The sequence below is a fragment of the Mesoplodon bidens genome (genome assembly GCF_964165515.1).
Source record: "Mesoplodon bidens genome assembly, chromosome: 13".
NCBI lineage: Eukaryota > Metazoa > Chordata > Mammalia > Artiodactyla > Ziphiidae > Mesoplodon > Mesoplodon bidens.
In genome coordinates, this window is record NC_138169.1 from 50891415 (window position 1) to 50910348 (window position 18934).

An 18934-nucleotide genomic window follows, 5' to 3' on the forward strand; every position below is an offset into this window, starting at 1 on the left:
AAAAGTAGTATAAGTAAAATAAACATGTTTTAATCTCTCCAGTAATTAAATTAGTATTGCCTCCAGTCCCTGGGTCCTTGTTGTTACTATGTAATCACTCTTCCCTCTGTATGTCCTTAAGCTTTGCCAGCCACTGTGGTAGAAATGGAACAGTAAGTAGGCTTTTTAAATTACTGAATTAAACATTGAGGTAAAAGGTGAGATTTAATTAATGAAATTCTCTGGCTCAATGATTTTTCAGTGACATATATAATAAAACTATTTGTCTTTGCTTTCCTCTGGAGCCACTCCCTCTCCCCACCTGCTATATGTTGTACTCAAATAGAGGTACTTAGAAGCAATCAAAGCATCTCCAGTAAGCCTCTCTTCCTTTCCTCATACCTGGCTAACCTCCCAACTTATGCTTTTTTGCTCTATGTTTCTGGAACCAGCACCAGCATCTTCAATATATCTTTCTCTGGTTCTTTTTCTTCCACTTACAAGCACTGGTTTTCTTCTTCATGTTGGGACAGACTTTTGTTCCTATTTTATTTTCTACATACCATCCTACCTTTCTCCTGTGCTGTATGATGGCGAGTGAGTGGCTGGCACTTGTGCCTCTGGTTCTTCAACCTGGCTCCTGCCTTGGTCTGACACTATATAGAAACAGCCCCTGGATGCAAAGCCGGGACATTCTCGTCTCTTTCTTAACTTCTCTGTAGAAGTTATTGCTAAGCAGATGATCTTTTAAAATCCTCTTATCCATTGGCTTTAGATGCACCACTGTTTAGTTTCTTCTCTTTGCTTTTTCTCTACTTCTTTTGTCTGCTTGGCTCACTCTGCTGCTTCATTCTACCCCCTCAAGGGAAATGTCCAAACCATGTTGTGACTTTGCCTGTCTTTTCTCCGTATACTGCATCACATACAAACCCTGGTCTACCTTTCATCTTCGACCAGCTATTCCCTGAACGTATCCTTTACTTTCCCACTTTACATTTAAGATCATACAGTTCCATCTGCCTAACAAATCCTGCCTGTTCCTGAGAGCCCAGAATTGACATCACTTCCATGGATCCCAGCCAGAAATTAGCTCTCTCTGTCTTAATTACAATTGTCTCTGACCCCTGTAATTCTGTGCTTCTTTGTAGTTATTTATCTACCAGTCTTTTTCTCCACTATTAGATACTTAGATCCTGGAGGGCAAAGACCATGTTTTATAAATCCTGGGTCTCCCTTCACAGTATCAAACTGTAGTTTAAAAAAAGTGTGTGCGTGTGTGCGTGTGTGTGTGTGTGTGTGTGTGTGTGTGAGAGAGAGAGAGAGAGAGAGAGAGAGTACAGTAGCTCAGTTAATATGACTATTGGAAGTGGCCTGAATATTCTGTTGCAGGGTTTTCCATGGTGCATGCTATTGCCATTTTGGGTGTAGCTGCCCCAGGTCCTGCAGGATATATGGCATCTCTGAGTCCAGACAGTAAATGCCAGTGGCACCCCACAGTCATTGCAAAGCCAAAATATTTTGAAAACTAAAAAGCCTCCCAATTGTATATGTTCATTGAAAAATGATGGTATATTTAATTAGGTAATATAAACCTATTTATAGTAGAATGAACAAATAGTGGTTTATTTTTTTCTTAAGTCTGGATGTAAGTGGCTTCTGGCATGGATTCAGTGATACAGTGATGTCAAGGATAACATTGCAGCAATATTCTTGGCTTTTTCTTGTGGCCTCTAGAAGGCTGCTACAGTACTCACCATCACGCCCAACTCAAGACAGGAAGAAAGGAAGAGGAATGTTGCACTACTGCTTGAATTGCTCTTTATCAGGAAAGCCAGAGCTTTTCCTGGATCCCCCGCAGCAGGCTCTGCTGTGCCCCATGGGCCAGAACTTCATCTCATAGTGATCCCCCATCTATAAGGGGAGGCTGGGAAAGCAGGCATTTGCATTTGCAGTCTTTATGGTGTGATGTGGCCAGGAGACAGGGAGTGGGAATGGCCATTGGCAGACTGTGTATAAGATATACAGTCTACCACAACAGTTATTCAAAAGGGAGCCAGAAGTGATTTAGGATATTTTGAAAGAACCAGTTATGAGTGTAAAGTTTTAAAACCCCTGGAGCACTCTGCAAGGTGTCTTCCCTGAGATTAAATTCTAGTATTGCAGGCTGGGTTCTCCCAGAAGCAGACTCCACTCCAGGGTCAAGCTTAGTGTTCAGGATGTTTATTAGGGAGCATCCTTCAGATCAACACCTGTGAAAAGGGAGACAGAAGAATTGGCAGAGGGAGGAGTCAAGCTGCGACGTGGGTCCCACAGTCTGAGCTGACTGCACAGGGAGCTCCGGACGGCCCATCAGAGTTGTCCTGCCTCCATCAGTTGGAAACTGCAGTCTGGAAGAGTAACACTTATGTCAGTGATGTATAATCTAAACCTAAAGTCATGAAATCTTAGATTTCAAAGGAACCCTAGAAATAAAATTCAGGACCTTGTTTTTAATACACGTAGACATTGAAGCCCAGAATGGAAGTTAATTGCCCAAGGTCACAGAGCAGGTAAATGGTGTTACCAGATCGCAGACAGACCTGGGATTCTTAATCCAGGATTCTTTGCACAATACCGTACTATCTTCTATTAAATTTGTATATTATATCTTTGTCTTGTTTATAGTATATATTGCAGAGAGTTTACAACACCAGGCTCTTTTGCTTTGACTACTTGTAGCTGTCCTTTCTGGAATGAAAATGCAAATTTTGACACAGTTACATCTAGAGATTAGGGGTAGAGGGCAGCAAATTATTTTTTTCTAGGTTGCAGTTGGACTTTATGCAGTGATAACTATAGCTTTCATCCTCCTTTCAGAGGTTACAATTAGCCTGTTGCCTTAGTTACACTCTTTCTGTGTGGAAACTAGTCCGTGCTGATGGATCCTCTGCTGAGTACGGTGACCACAGTCCCCACAGAGTCACGAGCCACAGAACTCTGCCCCGGCTGTCAGCAGCCAGAGAGCTGTGTCTGGAACAGGGCTCTTCACCAGAGTCCTGGTCTCCTGAAGGGACGTTAGCTTCCTGAAATTATAAGGATTCTGTCTTAATTTTGAGCAGTTAAATATCCAGCATGTATCAGTAACCTCTGTCTTTGTTACCAGTTTATTTTAATGGTTCTCAATAAGTGAAATAATGAGACATTTTTAAAAATTAGGGTGATAAAGACCAATTTCCCAACTAAGTTTTTTGTTGTGTTTTTTTATTTTTATTAATACAGTGGGCCTGATGAAGGTGGCCACTCAGAGAAGCTTTGAAGGGCCTTCTGGAATGTTTGGGAGGTTCTTTTTTTTTTTTTTTTTTTTTTTTTTTTTTCTTTTTGTGGTATGCGGGCCTCTCACTGTTGTGGCCTCTCCCGTTGCGGAGCACAGGCTCCGGACGCGCAGGCCCAGCGGCCACGGCTCACGGGCCCAGCCGCTCCGCGGCATATGGGATCCTCCCAGACCGGGGCACGAACCCGTATCCCCTGCATCGGCAGGCGGACTCTCAACCACTGCGCCACCAGGGAGGCCCTGGGAGGTTCTTTTTAAAGTGCTTTGTTTTTGTCTTACAAATGACCAAAGGCCTTAGCAGCAAGCTGTGTGCTTCGGCTCTCGGGGCTGCCAGACTATGTCCGTGGCCGCTCAAGATGTTGTAGTGAGTGCCTCTGAGCTGGGCGGCACTTTCTGTTCATTATCTTAACGTTTCCGCACAACTCTAGAAGTATTCTTGTCCCCATTTTATAGATGAGGAACCTGGGGCTGAGAGAGGTTTCTGCTCAGGGGCATATTGTTGACATGTGACAAATCTGGGGTTCACTACAGAAATGTCTGACTGCAAAGTGCATCCTCTCAAAACAAACTACACAGCATCTGCATAAAAGTAAAAACAGCCCCAGCCATGCTGACTTTTCCCGGTCTTTTTATGTATGTATGTATGTATGCATGTATGGCTGCGTTGGGTCTTTGCGCAGGCTTTGTCTAGTTGCGGAGAGCGGGGGCTACTCTTCGTTGCGGTGCGCAGGCTTCTCATTGCCATGGCTTCTCTTGTTGCAGAGCATGGGCTCTAGAGCGCAGGCTCAGTAGTTGTGGCGCATGGGCTTAGCTGCTCTGCAGCATGTGGGATCTTACCGGACCAGGACTCGAACCCGTGTCTCCTGCATTGGCAGGCAGATTCTTAACCACTGCACCACCAGGGAAGCCCTTCCCGGTCTTCTTGTTATGCATTTATTGGAACTAAAGTAAAGTATCTAACACTGACCCTTCGATATTACTGAAGTCAGTGTTGAGAGTAAACTGTGACATCTGCGAATGTCATGGACATTCACATGGACACATTCACATGGACATTCACATGGACCATAACACAGAAGTGCCTGAAAGCTAAAGTAGCTGTATTGTATACAGTCATTAGGTTTTGCTTTGTTTGAAGTTCAAATAGGTACAAAAGAGGCCTTATGAAAATGAAAGGTTCCTTATGAAAATTAAATGAGATAAAAGAATTAAATTAAAATAGAGCCGTGAGTAAAAATGTGTTAATAAACATATTTCCTTATAGTTACATACTTATTAGGATAATGCTTAATGCAGATTCCTACATAGCTGCTTTGGAGTTCTTCACCTGACCAGGGCTTGGTATCAGACTCATTAGTATGGTCAGTATGTGTCTGTTAACTCTCATGTGTCATGTTCTTTTGAAATTACCCTAAACATCAACATGACAGCGTCAAGTCTGGAATGCAGACAAGTAGAGAGGAAGGTATATAGCCACATCTAACAGCCACTTATTAAGGACTGATTTCGAGTCTTCAAAAAGACCTGAGTTTCTAAGAACTTGAAGCTTGGAATCACAGAATTAATTGGAACAGCCTTATCATGGGAAAATGAAGCAGTTTTGAGATAGCTTTTTGAAATTAGGTTGAGGATCCTAAATTAGGAATCACTAATCTGATCACTTTTTTAGGAAACTGAAGCACAAAAAGGTAAAATTTCTCACAGTATTACAGAGCTTATGGCAGAATTGGGACTTAGAATTGAGGTCATCTGACTGCAAATCCAGCAGAATGCACTGTACCCCCAGTGCCTTTCTCCCCCAACATAGCTCTTAATGCTGTCTCTACACGGATACATTTCTCCATTGTCTTAAATAATTTATATTTCAAAAACAAAACAGAGGAATTTCATAATCACAAAAAATGGTTGAGGTGGTTTGGTTTGGTTTTCCACTTTCATATTAAGACTTCTTTCCCGTCATTTTCAGAAATTAACCCTGCAGCATGTGAACAGTAATCAGTGCCTGGATAAAGCCACAGAAGAGGACAGCCAGGTGCCCAGCATTAGAGACTGCAGTGGAAGCCGGTCCCAGCAGTGGCTTCTTCGAAATGTAACCCTTCCAGAAATATTCTGAGACCAAATTTACAAAAAAAGAAAAAAATAAGGATTGACTGGGCTACCTCAGCATACATTTCTGCCACATTCTTAAGTAGCAAAAAAGGAAAAGTGCTTTCCTCCTGCAGGATGTAAGGTTTATCAGCCATTAAAACTTAAACTGCTCTCTCTTTCACTAGCTGTGAACCGGCCTTCCTGTCCAAGGACGTGAAACTACGTAGTAGCGAGATTGTGCACACTGATGTTTACAGGATTAAAAGAGTCTTTCATCAAGAATCATTGTAAAGAATATTCAGACTGAAACAATCTACGAAATGTGCTTTCCAGAGAGCTGCACCTTTTATGGTTTGCTTCCACATCAGTAATTTCTGCTGAACGTGCTGTTATAATGAAGAGATGTCCAAGATTTTTTTTCTGATTAGAACTGGTAGCCAGTATATTAAATCTTGATATAAAAATAAATGAAAAAGAACTGGAACCAGATTCAGAATCATGAAAACATTTTTACAACAATTTAAAAAACTATATTAAACAGGGTTTAAAGGAAATTAAAACAGAACTATGAGAAGTACAATTTGTTACAGTATAGTATCAAATTTCTATATAGATTTTATACCTCAGTGGGGGAAAATAACTGATTCCAATGACATTCATTCTGTTTTCATCTGTGATAGTCATGGATGCTTTTTTTTTCCTTGGGGTGCTGAAATTGAGCTGAAAAAGTGGCTCCTTGAACGTAGTTTTAATTGCTTTCTACAGTTGTTTTTATCATTTGGTTTGTGGGCTGTTGGAATTGTAATTTTTAATTGCCTTCAAAAAATGGAGATTTAAAATAATGTCTGATTTCACTGAACAAGTTTGATATCTCAGTTGCTCTTGGGTCAACTGGCTTATAGACTTTCTCTCACACACAAATTTCTTATTAGATTTTCAACTTCCTAACTTGATTCAACTGATTATGTTTAATACCCAAGATTCATACTACTGTACTACAGATTTGTTTTCACAGCAATAAATCTTCTGTTCTTTGTTTATGATTCCACTCAGTAGACGGCCTGCAGAAGTGATTTATTATTTGGGTATTTGGAGATGATACGTTTGATGGTTTTTTGGAAAAAACTTTTTTCACTCCATACTCAGATGTGCTTTATTGTCAAGTGCATATTTAGATTAGGTTCTTGAATTGTAATGTTGATCTGCTGCTTTTTTTTTTAAATAAAATTTGACTGAAAATGTTTAATTGGCATTTTTTAATGAGTTAGCTGAAGAAGTGCAGCTATTATTCCATACTATTTTAGTCCTGCATTTCTTCCCTAAATTCCATTTAGGTTAAATCTGTTTTATTTTTCTGATTTTTAATACAAGATAACCTGAGTATTGATTAAAGTTGAGTATCAATTAAATTGTTTTAATCATCGAAAGAAAATCTGATTGTGACATTTTTCCTGATACATGAAGCAGTCCATTGGCAAAAGTGCATATGTTTTTCTTCCTATTTGTAAGATTATATTTAATGATATTTTCTTTGTCAAAGGCTCTCACTGCAGGCAGTGCTGTTTCTTGTGCCTAAAAATGTTTCTGAAAGTTGTTGCATCACTAATGATGCTTGCCAAGTTGAGTGTACAGAAGGTTTCTCCTATCCTATTCAGGTTAATATCAAGCACATGTGGATGCTTTAAGGTGAGGCTGTAGTACAGAATGCATAAATTTTGTCCCCAGTGAGACAAAGGAGGTGCTGGATGGGGGTTTTTTCCTATTCCATGAGCTGTGTTAATTCTATCTTTGGTAGGCCTTATGCTTGAATAAACCAGATGTCTAATCAATAAATTATTTTCATGCTCAGAATTTCAGGTTTTTGTACTTTAGTGTAGGTTGGTCTTATTTCTTACTGTAAGAAAACTTAACAGCAATGTGATTTAAGGTTTTGTTGTGTTTTTTAAGAGGGGGATGTGAGTGATTTAATTCATGGGTACTTTTAGAATCCGATAGATAATCCCATTGCCTTTATTTTTCTAATTAAAGAATTCCTAAGTACTTTGAAAATATAAAATATTCCTGAATAGTTTTGCTTTACATTGGTTTTATTTGAAGTTAAAATAGATCCCTGTTCTTTATAGCTCTTTGTAGATTAGGCAGTGTGCTAAACACTGTTAAAAATTAAATTGGGAAGGAATGAATGAAAAAGCAAAGGATGAAAAGATGGGATTATTACTTGACTAGTGAATCATTTGTAAAGGTGACAGTTAAGGACAATTTGAATCTCACCAATCTATTCGCCCTACTTCAATCCCAACCCATTTTAATATGTCTTTCTGTTCTAATTGGGATCTTGGAAAATAGTACTTTGTTCACCATTCTGCAAATAAAAGGCAGCATGTAGGTCATGTCCTCATTTCCCTAGTCTACACTCAGCTGAAAAACAAAGGTTCCTCTGTAAAGATTTGGTGCTGTCTCCGTTTTTTAAGAACTATACCAAGAACAAATTTAACTCCAGAATTACATATTCTGCAAAGGAGAAGGAAATCGGAAAGAAGGTAGTATTTCTGAGGTGATAACTGTAAAAAGAGGTATACAAAGAGTGAATCACTTTTTACCGTTCGGAAAATCAGATGTTTCCAATTATATGACACTGCTCCTATTCTCTGATTTCTTGAAGTGTTTGCTTGATAAATCTACCAGAACTGACAATTTTGCAGGATATGAGGCAAAACTCAGTTGTACTGTCTATACACTAGCAACAAACAATTGAGAATTAAATTTTAAATATATAATTTATCATCAAAGAAGTCAGATACCTCAAAAGTAAGGTAACGAGAGGTGCAAGACTTCTACCCGGAAAACTACAAAACATTGCTGAGAGAAACTGTAGAACACTGCAGTCGATATGTTATGTTCATGAATTGAAAGACTACACACTGTTAAGATCTCATTGCCCACAAATTGATCTACAGATCCAATGAAATCAAAATATGAGGCTTTCTTGTAGAAATTGGGAAATATATATGAAATGCAGCAGACCCAAAATAGCCAAGAAAATCTTGAAGAAGAAAAAAAACGTTGGAAGACTTTACTCGATTTTATGACTTGCTTTAAAGCTACAGAAATTGAGTGTGGTACTGGAGTTAGGACAGACATAGATCAATGGATAGAATAGAGAGTCCAGAAATAGATCCACACATATATAATTACTGACTTTTCAACAGAAACACCAAGCAATTCAGTAAGTTGTTATGGAATGTGTTTTCAGTTGGACCTGGAATAATGATACCTGTATGAGAAAACACCAAACATTGATGCTTTAATGCAATGTGCATTTATTCAAAATGGATCAGAGACCTAAATGTGAAGGGCAAAGCAAATCTAGAAGAAAACAGAGTATCTCCATGACTCTCAGGATAGGCAGGTACTTTAGGACACAAAAGATGTCAACCGTAAAAGATAAAAACAGATAAATTTCACCAAAATTAAACCCTTTTCATCAAGAAGATACTATTAAAGTGAAAAGGCAAGCCATGACCAAGGAGAAAACATTTGCAATACATGTAAATGACAAAGGATTCATATGCAGAAAAACAACTTGTAAAAGCCATTTCAAAAGCAGCACAATATAAAAATCAATGACTTGAATACACACTTCACAGAAGCTATCCAAATGTGCAATTAGCACAGGAAAAGGTGCCCAACATCAGTCATCAGGGAATGCAAGATGAAACCACAAGGAAATCACACTGCATGCCTGCTGAATGGTGAGAATGTGGAGCAACTGGTGCATGTCAATTGGTATTGTCACCTTGGGAAACAGCTTGCCAGTTCCTCATAAAGGTAAACATATGCCTCCCCCATGACTCAGTGACTCTACTTCCACAGATACAATGAAGAGAGACGAGTATATGGGCCCACAGCAAGATTTGTGCAAGAATATTCTCATAGTTCCAAACTGGGAACTACCCAAATATCCATCAACAAGTTAGTGGATTATCAAACTAATGGTACATTTATACACTGGGATATTAGTCTGCAAGTTTAAAAAGTGAATTCCTGATAGAACAACAAAGATAAGTCTAAAAAATGTTGAACAAAGAAAGCTAGACATGTTACATTTATATCAAGTTCAAGAACAGGCAAAGCAAATACAGAGTGGTTACTTCTGGGTGAGCATAGGGTGGAAACAAGCATGAGAGAACTTTCTGGAATGATGGGAGTATTCTATAAAGTGACTTAGATGATGGTAACATGCATAAACATTATTTAAAATTTTCTTGAGCTGTGTACTTAGGATATATGCATTTTATTGTATGTGAATTATACCTCATTAAGTACTGGGGGAAATACAGAAGATAGCAAGATCTTCTCCACTGCTACAGAACACCCAGAGGCTGAATAAATTACAGCAAACATATTTCCTAGTGGGGTGCTGAGCTCAGAAGAAAACAGAGAAAATCCCTAATGTCTGGGGGGAAAAAGGATACATAAACTTAAGCCACAAATGTAACTGCTAAACATGAAAGCCTTTCCTCTCCAAGGACAAAATATAGTAACCAGAGTTCGGGGAATAGGAGCTTAGGCCTGAACAAAGTTGGAGAATTGAAGATCTGCATAAAGCTGGGATAGTCAGAGGAGTTACATCTAAGGATAGGTAAAGAAGTCTGGCACCTTGTGAAGGAAACCAAAAAGTGATTGACTAACTCTGCCCCTCTTCCGAGTGTAAACACTGATGAGGATGATGCCACCTCTGTAATCATAAGGCCTGCTTTTACACAGATCAAGGGTTTAATGCCACAATCATGAGGTCTGCAGATGAAGAAAAAGTGAGTAGATTTATGGCCTTTGCTGGGAATCATTAGAATACAAGTCTTTTTGAAAAAAATCCAATTCCCTACACTCCACAAATTATGAAATCACTATATAAAAGAGGAAGTGAGTCCCCGGTATGAATGTTAAAAAAAAGTTTGCTGAAGACAAAGACGGTGGAATAGGAGGATGCTGAGCTCACCTCCCCTCACAAACACATCAAAACTACAAATACATATAGAGCGACATTCACTGAGGTCAGCGTGGGGACTAGCAGAACAGCTCTTCCACAACCAAGGCTGTAAAGAAAGATGCACACAGAGCCTGGTAGGAAGGGAAAAGAAGCAATCTGGTGGAGACCTGCACCCCTAGTGGGGGATACAGAAGAGGAGGGAGAGATCACAGGCTCAAGGATCCTCCCTGGATAGTGAGGGGTTCCAGCCACTTACTAGGCACGCCAGCCCAAGGGTGTGACACCAGGAAGATGAGCCCTTTTAGTGAGTTTGAAAACCAGTGGGGCTTACCTGAGGGCTATAGGAAACTGAGACCCCATTCTTGAAGAACATATGCATGGACTTGCTTACTTCCGATCACAGTGTGGAGGCAGCAGATTGAAAACTGCCTGGGGCTCTGGCCAGTTTTCCAGGACCTCCCTAGCACACTCCCGAGCCTGCACTGGGCTCCTGCTCCAGTCCCCCTTGCTCTGGTGCTGCTTGCCACTAAGGCAGAAGCTGTAGTTTTCAATGAACGTATGCACACTTGGAGAGAACTGAGCCAGCTCAGACCCGGCCCTGCCTCTGACCAGCCATTGCCAGCGAGCCCTTTGGTGCACTCACACAGGAGGGAGCAAGGCTATCTCCAGGGTGGAGACCATCACGAGAGCACCAGTCCTTGCGCAGACTCGGAAGGGAGTGAAGCTAGCTCCAGGGCAGAGAGGAGCATCATTGGAGCTTTGTATACATGTGGGAGGGGGCTGGGCCAGCTCAGTGGCATAGCATCAAGCCCTCCTTTGCCAACCCAGCCTCTAACCAAGGTGTGCACACCAGAGAAAAAGTGAAACCACAGAAGTGTAGCCCCAAGTCCTCAGGCCTCAGCCATGTCCCAAACCAAGGTGGAGGCTGCTAACACACCTGGGAGAAACCCAACTGCCTTGCAGCTCCAGCTCCATCCCCTTAGGCCCCAGCCCTGGCCCCAATAGAGCAGTTATAGCCATTGAGCGTAGGAAGGCCCCAGCTTGCACCTGGCTCTGGGTCTAGCCCCTCCAATTCCATTCTTACCTCCCACCAAAGAGGTGGCTCCCAGAACACCCCAGGGAAAGAGGCAGCTCATGCTCTTTTGAGAACCAGCTCTGCACCAAAGCTACTGGGCACACTCAGACTGCATAGAATGCTCCCATACAAGGACACACCTTCAAGACCAGGATAGGTAACTTTCACCTAATTTCATAGAGACATGGAAAGTTAAAATGAGCCTACAGAGGAATATGTTTCAAACAAAAGATCAAGGGACAAAAACCCTGAGAAAACCCTAATGAAACAGAGATAAATAATTTACCTGAGAAAGAGTTCAAAGCAATAGTAATAATGCTAACTTAACTAGGGGAAAGAATAGAATTGACACGGTAAGAATTTTAATAAGGAACTAGAAAATATAAAAAACCGGTCAGAGCTGATGGATACAATAACTGAAATGAAAAACATACAGAGGGAATTAACAGCAGATTAAGTGATACAGAAGAACTCAGAGCAATCTGGAAGACAGAATAATGGAAATTACTCGATCAGAACAACAAAAAGAAAAACAAATTTTAAAAGTTGAGAATAGTTTAAGGGACCTCTAAGACATCAAGCATACTAAGATTTGCATTATAGGGGTCCCAGCTGGAGAAGAAAAAGTAAAAGGGGTAGAAAATATATTTGATGAAATGATGGCTGAAAACTTCCTAACCTAAAGAAGGAGATAGATATCCAGGTACAAGAAACAGTGCCAAACAAGATGAACCCAAAGACACCTACAACAAGACATATCATAATTAAAATGTCAAAAGTTAAAAGAGAATTCTAAAAGCCACAAGAGAAAAACAAAGAGTCACATATAAGGGAAGCTCCATAAAGCTATCAGCTGACTTTTCAGCAGAAACTTTCTAGGCCAGAAGGGAGTGGCATGATATATTTAAAGTGCTGGAAGGAAAAAACCTACAAGCTAGGATACTCTACCCGGCAAGGTTATCATTTAGAACTCAAGGAGAAAGAAAGAGCTTCTCACACAAGTAAAAACTAAGAGTTCATCAATACTAAACTGACCTTACAGAAGTGTTAAAGGGTCTTCTTTAAGTAAAAAAGAAAAAGCTACAACAAGAAATAAATTATAGGAAGTGAAAAATCCCACTGGTAAAGACAAATATATAGTAAAGTCTGTGGATCAACCACTTAAATATCCTAGTACAAAGGCAAAAACATTGTAAAATTAACTACAACTACTATAAACAGTTAATGGCTAAGCATGAAAATGTAAAATATGACATCAAAAACATGAAACAAGGGACTTCCCTAGCAGTCCAGTGGTTAAGACTATGCATTTCCACTGCAGAGGGTGCAGGTTCAATCCCTGGTTGGGGAACTAAGATCCCACATGGCACAGCCAAAAAATAGAAGAAGAAGAAGAAAAAAAAACACACAAAACATGAAACAAGATGGGGGTGGTAAAAAATGTAGAGCTCTTAGAATGTGTTTTAACATTTTTAAACAAGTAGATCAAGTAGATACAGTTATAGGTCAGTTATAGGTTATAGGTCAACATATATGAACTACACACTAACCACAAATCAAAAACTTACAATAGACATAAAAAACCTAGAGAGAAAGGAACACAAACATGACATTAAAGAAAATCATCAAACCACAAGAGAAGAGACTAAAAGAACAAAAGACCAGAGAACTACAAAAACAACCAGAAAGTGAATAACAAAATGGCGTGCCACAAAAAGAACATACCTATCAAAAATCACTTTAAATATCAATGGACTAGGACTTCCCTGGTGGCACAGTGGTTAAGAATCCACCTGCCAATACAGGAGATACAGGTTCGAGCCCTTGTCCGGGAAGATCCCACATGCCACAGAGCAACTAAACTGCTGCGCCACAACTACTGAGCCTGTACTCTAGAGCCCAAGGGCCACAACTACTGAGCCCACGTGCCACAACTACAGAGCCCATGTGCTCTGGAACCTGCACACCACAACTAGAGAGCCTGCACGCCACAACTAGAGAGAAGCCCACGCGCCACAACAAAGAGCCCACGTGCTGCGCTGAAGATACCACATGCTGTAACTAAGACCTGACACAGCCAAAAATAATAATTCTTTTAAAGTCTATAAAAAAGACAAAGGAAGACTTTATATAAAGGGATCAATACAAGAAAGGGACATAATATTTGTAAGCAAATATGCACCTAATATAGGAGCACCTAAATATATAAAGCAGATATTAACAGACAAAAAGGGAGAAACTGACAATAATATAATAATAGAAGGGGACTTTAACACCCCACTTATGTCAATGGAGAGATCATCACACAGAAAATCAGTAAGAAAGCAGTGGCCTCAAATGTCACATTGGACCAATTGGAATTAACGGATACATAATGGAACATTCCATCCAAAAACTGCAGAAAACACATTCTTTTCAAGTGCTCATGAAGCATTCTCCAGGATAGATCACATGTTAAGCCACAATACAAGTCTCAAAAAATTTAAGAGGATAGAAATTACATCAAGAGTCTTTTCAACCACATGGTATGAAGCCAGAAATTAATTACAGGAAGAAAAACAGGGAAAACAAAAACACTAGGAGATTAAACAACATTCTAATAAAAAACTAATGGGTAAGTATAGAAATAAAAGAGGAAGTCAGAAAATACATTGAGACATGAAAATAAAAACACAATTTTCCAAAATCTACAAGATGCAGCAAAAGCAGTTCTAAGAGGAAACTTTATAGTGATGCAGGCATACTTCGAGAAACAAGAAAAATCTCAACCTAACCTACCATCGAAAGGAATTAGAAAAAGAAATACAAACAAAGCCCTGAGCCAGAAGGAAAGAAATAATAAAGATCAGCAAGGAAATAAATAAAATTGAGGCCAAAAAACAATAGAAAAGATCAATGAAACACAAACAATCATAAGAGACACATATTAATCAAACTAACAAAAATTAAATTCAAAGACAAAATATTCAAAGCAGCAAGGGAAAAGCAACAAATAAGGGAATCCCAACATACAAAGGAATCCCCATAAGGTTATCAGCTGATTTTTCAGCATAAACTCTGCAGGCCAGAAAGGAGTGGCAGGATATATTTAAAGTCATGAAAGGGAAAAGCCTACAACCAAGATTACTCTACCTGGCAAGGATATCATTCAGATTCGATGGAGAAATCAAAAGCTGTATAGACAAGCAAAAGGTAAAAGAATTCAGCAGCACCAAGTGAGCTTTACAACAAATGCTAAAGGAACTTCTCTAGGAGGGAAACACAAGAGAAGAAAAAGACCTACAAAAAAACAAACACAAAACAATTAAGAAAATGGTAATAGGAACATACATATCGATAATTACTGTAAGTGTAAATGGATTAAATGCTCCAACGAAAAGACACAGACTGGCTGAATGGATACAAAAACAAGACCCATATATATGCTGTCTATAAGAGACCCACTTCAGACCTAGAGACACATACAGACTGAAAGTGAGGGGGTGGAAAAAGATATTCCATGCAAATGGAAATCAAAAGAAAGCTGGAGTAGCAACACCCGTACCAGACAAAATAGACTTTAAAATAAAAAATGTGACAAGAGACAAGGAAGGACACTACATGATGATTAGGGATCAATCCAAGAAGAAGATATAACAATTGTAAATATTTATGCACCCAGCAAAGGAGACCCTCAATATATAAGGCAAATACTAATAGCCATAAAGGGAGAAACTGACAGTAACACAATAATAGTGGGGGACTTTAACACCCCACTTACCAATGGACAGATCATCCAGACAGAAAATGAATAAGGAAACACAAGCTTTAAATGACACATTAGACCAGATAGACTTAATTGATATTTATAGAACATTCCATCTGAAAGCAGCAGAATACATTTTCTTCTCAAGTGCACACAGTACATTCTCCAGGATAGATCACATCTTGGGTCACATATGAAAAGATGCTAAACATCACTAATTATTACAGAAATTCAAGTCAAAACTACCATAAGGTATCATCTCACACCAGTCAGAATGGTCATCATCAAAATATCTACAAACAATAAATGCTGGACAGGGTGTGGAGAAAAGGGAACCCGCTTAAAAAAAAGGGAACTGTTGATGGGAATGTAAATTGATATAGCCACTATGGAAAACAGTATGGAGGTTCCTAAGAAAACTAAAAATAGAACTACCATATGACCCAGCAATCCCACTCCTGGGCATATACCCAGAGAAAACATAATTCCAAAAGATGCATGCACCCCAGTATTCACTGCAGCACTATTTACAACAGCCAGGACATGGAAGCAACCTAAATGTCCATCAACAGAGGAATGGATAAAGAAGATGTGGTACATATATACAATGGAATATTACTCAGCCATAAAAAGGAACAAAATTGTGCCATTTGCAGAGACATAGATGGACCTAGAGGCTGTCATACAGAGTGAAATAAGTCAGAAAGAGCAAAACAAATATCCTATATTAATGCATATCATAGAGAACAAATGTATGGACACCAAGGTGGGAAAGGGGTGGTGGTGGGATGAATTGGGTGACTGGGATTGACATATATATGCTAAAACAGATAACTAATGAGAACCTACTATATAGCCCAGGGAACTCTACTCAATGCTCTGTGGTGACCTAAATGGGAAGGAAATCCAAAAAGGAGGGGATATATGTATACATATAGCTGATTCACTTTGCTGTACAGCAGAAACTAACACATAGTAAAGCAACTATACTCCAATATAACAAAAGAAAATATAATAGTTGGTGGTGATTGCCTCTTAAATGTCTTAAAGCCACTACCCTTCTTAAAAAAAAAAAAAAAACAATGTGATTTCACCTCACACCTGTCAGAATACCTATCACTAAAAAGACAACAAATAATAAGTGTTGGCAAGGGTGTGGTGAAAAGGGAACCCTATTTCACTATTGGTAGGAATGTAAATTGGTATAGCCACAATGAAAAACAATGGAGGTTCCTCAAAAAATAAAAAATAGAACTATCATATGATCCAGCAGTTCCACTCCTGGGTTTATATCTGAAGAAAACAAGAGCACTAATTAGAAAAGATACATGCACCCAATATTCATAGCAGCATTATTAACAATAGCCAAGACATAGAAACAACTTAAGTGTCCATCAACATATTAATGGATAAAGAAGCTGTGGTACATGTGTACACACACACACACACACACACACACACACACAAATGGAATATTACTCAACCATAAAAAAGAATGAAATTTGCCATTTGCAACAACATGGATGGACCTGGAGGGTTTACGCTTAGTAAAACAAATCAGACAGAGAAAGGCAAACACTGTTTTCACTTATATATGGAATCTAAAAAATAAAGCACATGAATAATATAACAAAACAGAAACAAACTCATAGATACAGAGAACAAACTAGTGGTTACCAGTGGGGAGAGTGGTGGGGAGAGGAGCAAGATAGGGGAAGGGGACTAAGAGGTACAAACTACTAGATACAAAATATGTAAGATACAAGGATGTAATGTGTAGCACAGGGAATATAACCAATATTTTATAATAACTTTAAATGGAGTATAATCTATAAAAATATCAAGTCACTATGTTATACACCTGAAACTAATATAATATTGTAAATCAACTACACTTTAATTAACAAAAAAAGAATTTAAAAAAAGAATTTTAAAAAAGTTCAGGCAAAGTGAGAATAGCTTGGGTCAGGCTAAACCTCTTCCCAGTAAGTCAATAAGTTAATGACCCTGGACAACAATTTTTTGCGGGGGGTGCAGGGGGGCCATGCCACTTGGCTTGTGGGATCTTGCTCCTCAACCAGAGATCAAACCCGGGACCCCCCTCCAGTGGAAGCACAGAGTCCTAACCACTGGACGACCAGGGAATTCCCCAGGACAATTTTTTAAAAGAAAGTTTGAAGGCCCTGGAGAGTGAACAAAAGACAGAAAAGGTAGAGGATTCGATGCTTGTTTAGCAGGAACTTCATTGGATAAAATGACATATATATAGCTTTTCCACAGAGAGGATCCCCAATGCACACAGCTCACTAAAGTAGTGTTCATACAGGCAGTGACTGTTGTCTTATGCTGAGGAGTAAGAGATCTTATTTAGAAGGAAACAGAGTGGCTGGAAATGGAGGGAGGAAATCCCAACAGGAAGGAGCCATAGGGGAACCCCCAAATCTGCATACAAAATTTTCCTCAAATCCTTGGCTTATTCAACTAAGTGTGTACAGGATGAGACTCCAAGAAGCCCAGGGGAAAACAGCTGGAAGGCAGAAGATCTGAGCAGAGATCTTAGAGGTTGCTTGGTACCAAGAATACAAAGTTTCAAGTTCACATTCTTCCAATTTCGAGGGGCCTGATAAACACTTTAGACTTTATGTTGAAACCCAGTAAGAGCCATAGGAATAAAGACCATTTTTCTTAAGGATTTAGAGCTATTCCTAGGGCCAAGAACAAAGTGGGAAAAGACCAGACTCAACAAAGTGTAAAACCAAGCCTCTGTAACATCAAGTTGATCTGCCAATAATTTAATTGACTTCTTGGACAAAACTCAATAGTCTTCTGAGGAAGATAACAGAATACAGAACCTCTTCAATACATCAGTCACAATGCTCAGTACAAAATGAAAAAGTAATAGATAAAGAGACAAGAAAGTGATCTTTATTTTTTTAAATAGTCAATAAAAGCAGACCCACTGATAACCTAGATAATGGAATTAGCAGACGAGCTCTTCAAAATAAGTATGTGTTTTTAAAAAATAGATATTGAAAAAATGGCTATAATAAAATTGGGAAATTTCAGAAGATGTAGAAATTAGAAAAGAGAAAATTAGAATCCTAATATTGAAAAATATCAAAGAATTTATTGAATGAGATTAATATCAAATAGGACACAATAGAAAAAGGGTCAGTGAACACAAGTCAATAAAATTTTTTCAAACTGAACCATGGGTAGTGAAGAAGATGAGGAAGATAAAGACAGTCTGAGAGGCAGGGGCTTGGTCAAGATGGCAGAGTAGGAAGATCCTGGGCTTACCTTCTTCCATGGGCACCCCGGCTCCACTTGCAGCAAACCAGCACCAGCTTTGAGACACCCAGGACCCTGCAGCCAACCACGTCAGGAACTGGCCCCACTTGCCAAAAGGCCAATACTAGATCCTGGAAGCCCAGCCCCCAAGCCACCCACCTGAGAACCCAGCTCAGCCCACCAGTGGGCCAGCACTAGCCACAGGACCACCACCCCACAACGGTGTGGCAGCCCACCACCTCGTGTCCCGGCCCTGCCAACCAGCAGCCCACATAAAGGGCACCCCTAGAGCATATGACTCTGGTGATGAGAGTGTAATGCACTGCTGGGACGCACAGGACATCTACAAAAGGCCACCTCTCCAAGGTTGGGAAAAGTAACCAACCTAACAAATAACACAGAAATAAAAACAGCAGTTAGGTAAAATGAGGAGAAAGGAACATGGTCCAAACAAAG

General features: G+C 39.5%; 1 protein-coding gene across 2 annotated transcripts in view; it reads left to right on the forward strand.

Annotated features, from left to right (window-relative positions):
- Positions 1-6623, forward strand: part of GALNT1 (polypeptide N-acetylgalactosaminyltransferase 1) — a 128094-nt gene extending 121471 nt beyond the window's left edge. For both annotated transcript variants that reach the window (XM_081252537.1, XM_081252536.1), the window contains one exon: positions 5256-6623. In XM_081252537.1, the coding sequence (XP_081108663.1) occupies positions 5256-5402 (147 nt within the window). In that variant the 3' untranslated portion in view covers positions 5403-6623. The remainder of the gene's footprint in view (positions 1-5255) is intronic.
- Positions 6624-18934: the final 12311 nt, after the last annotated feature.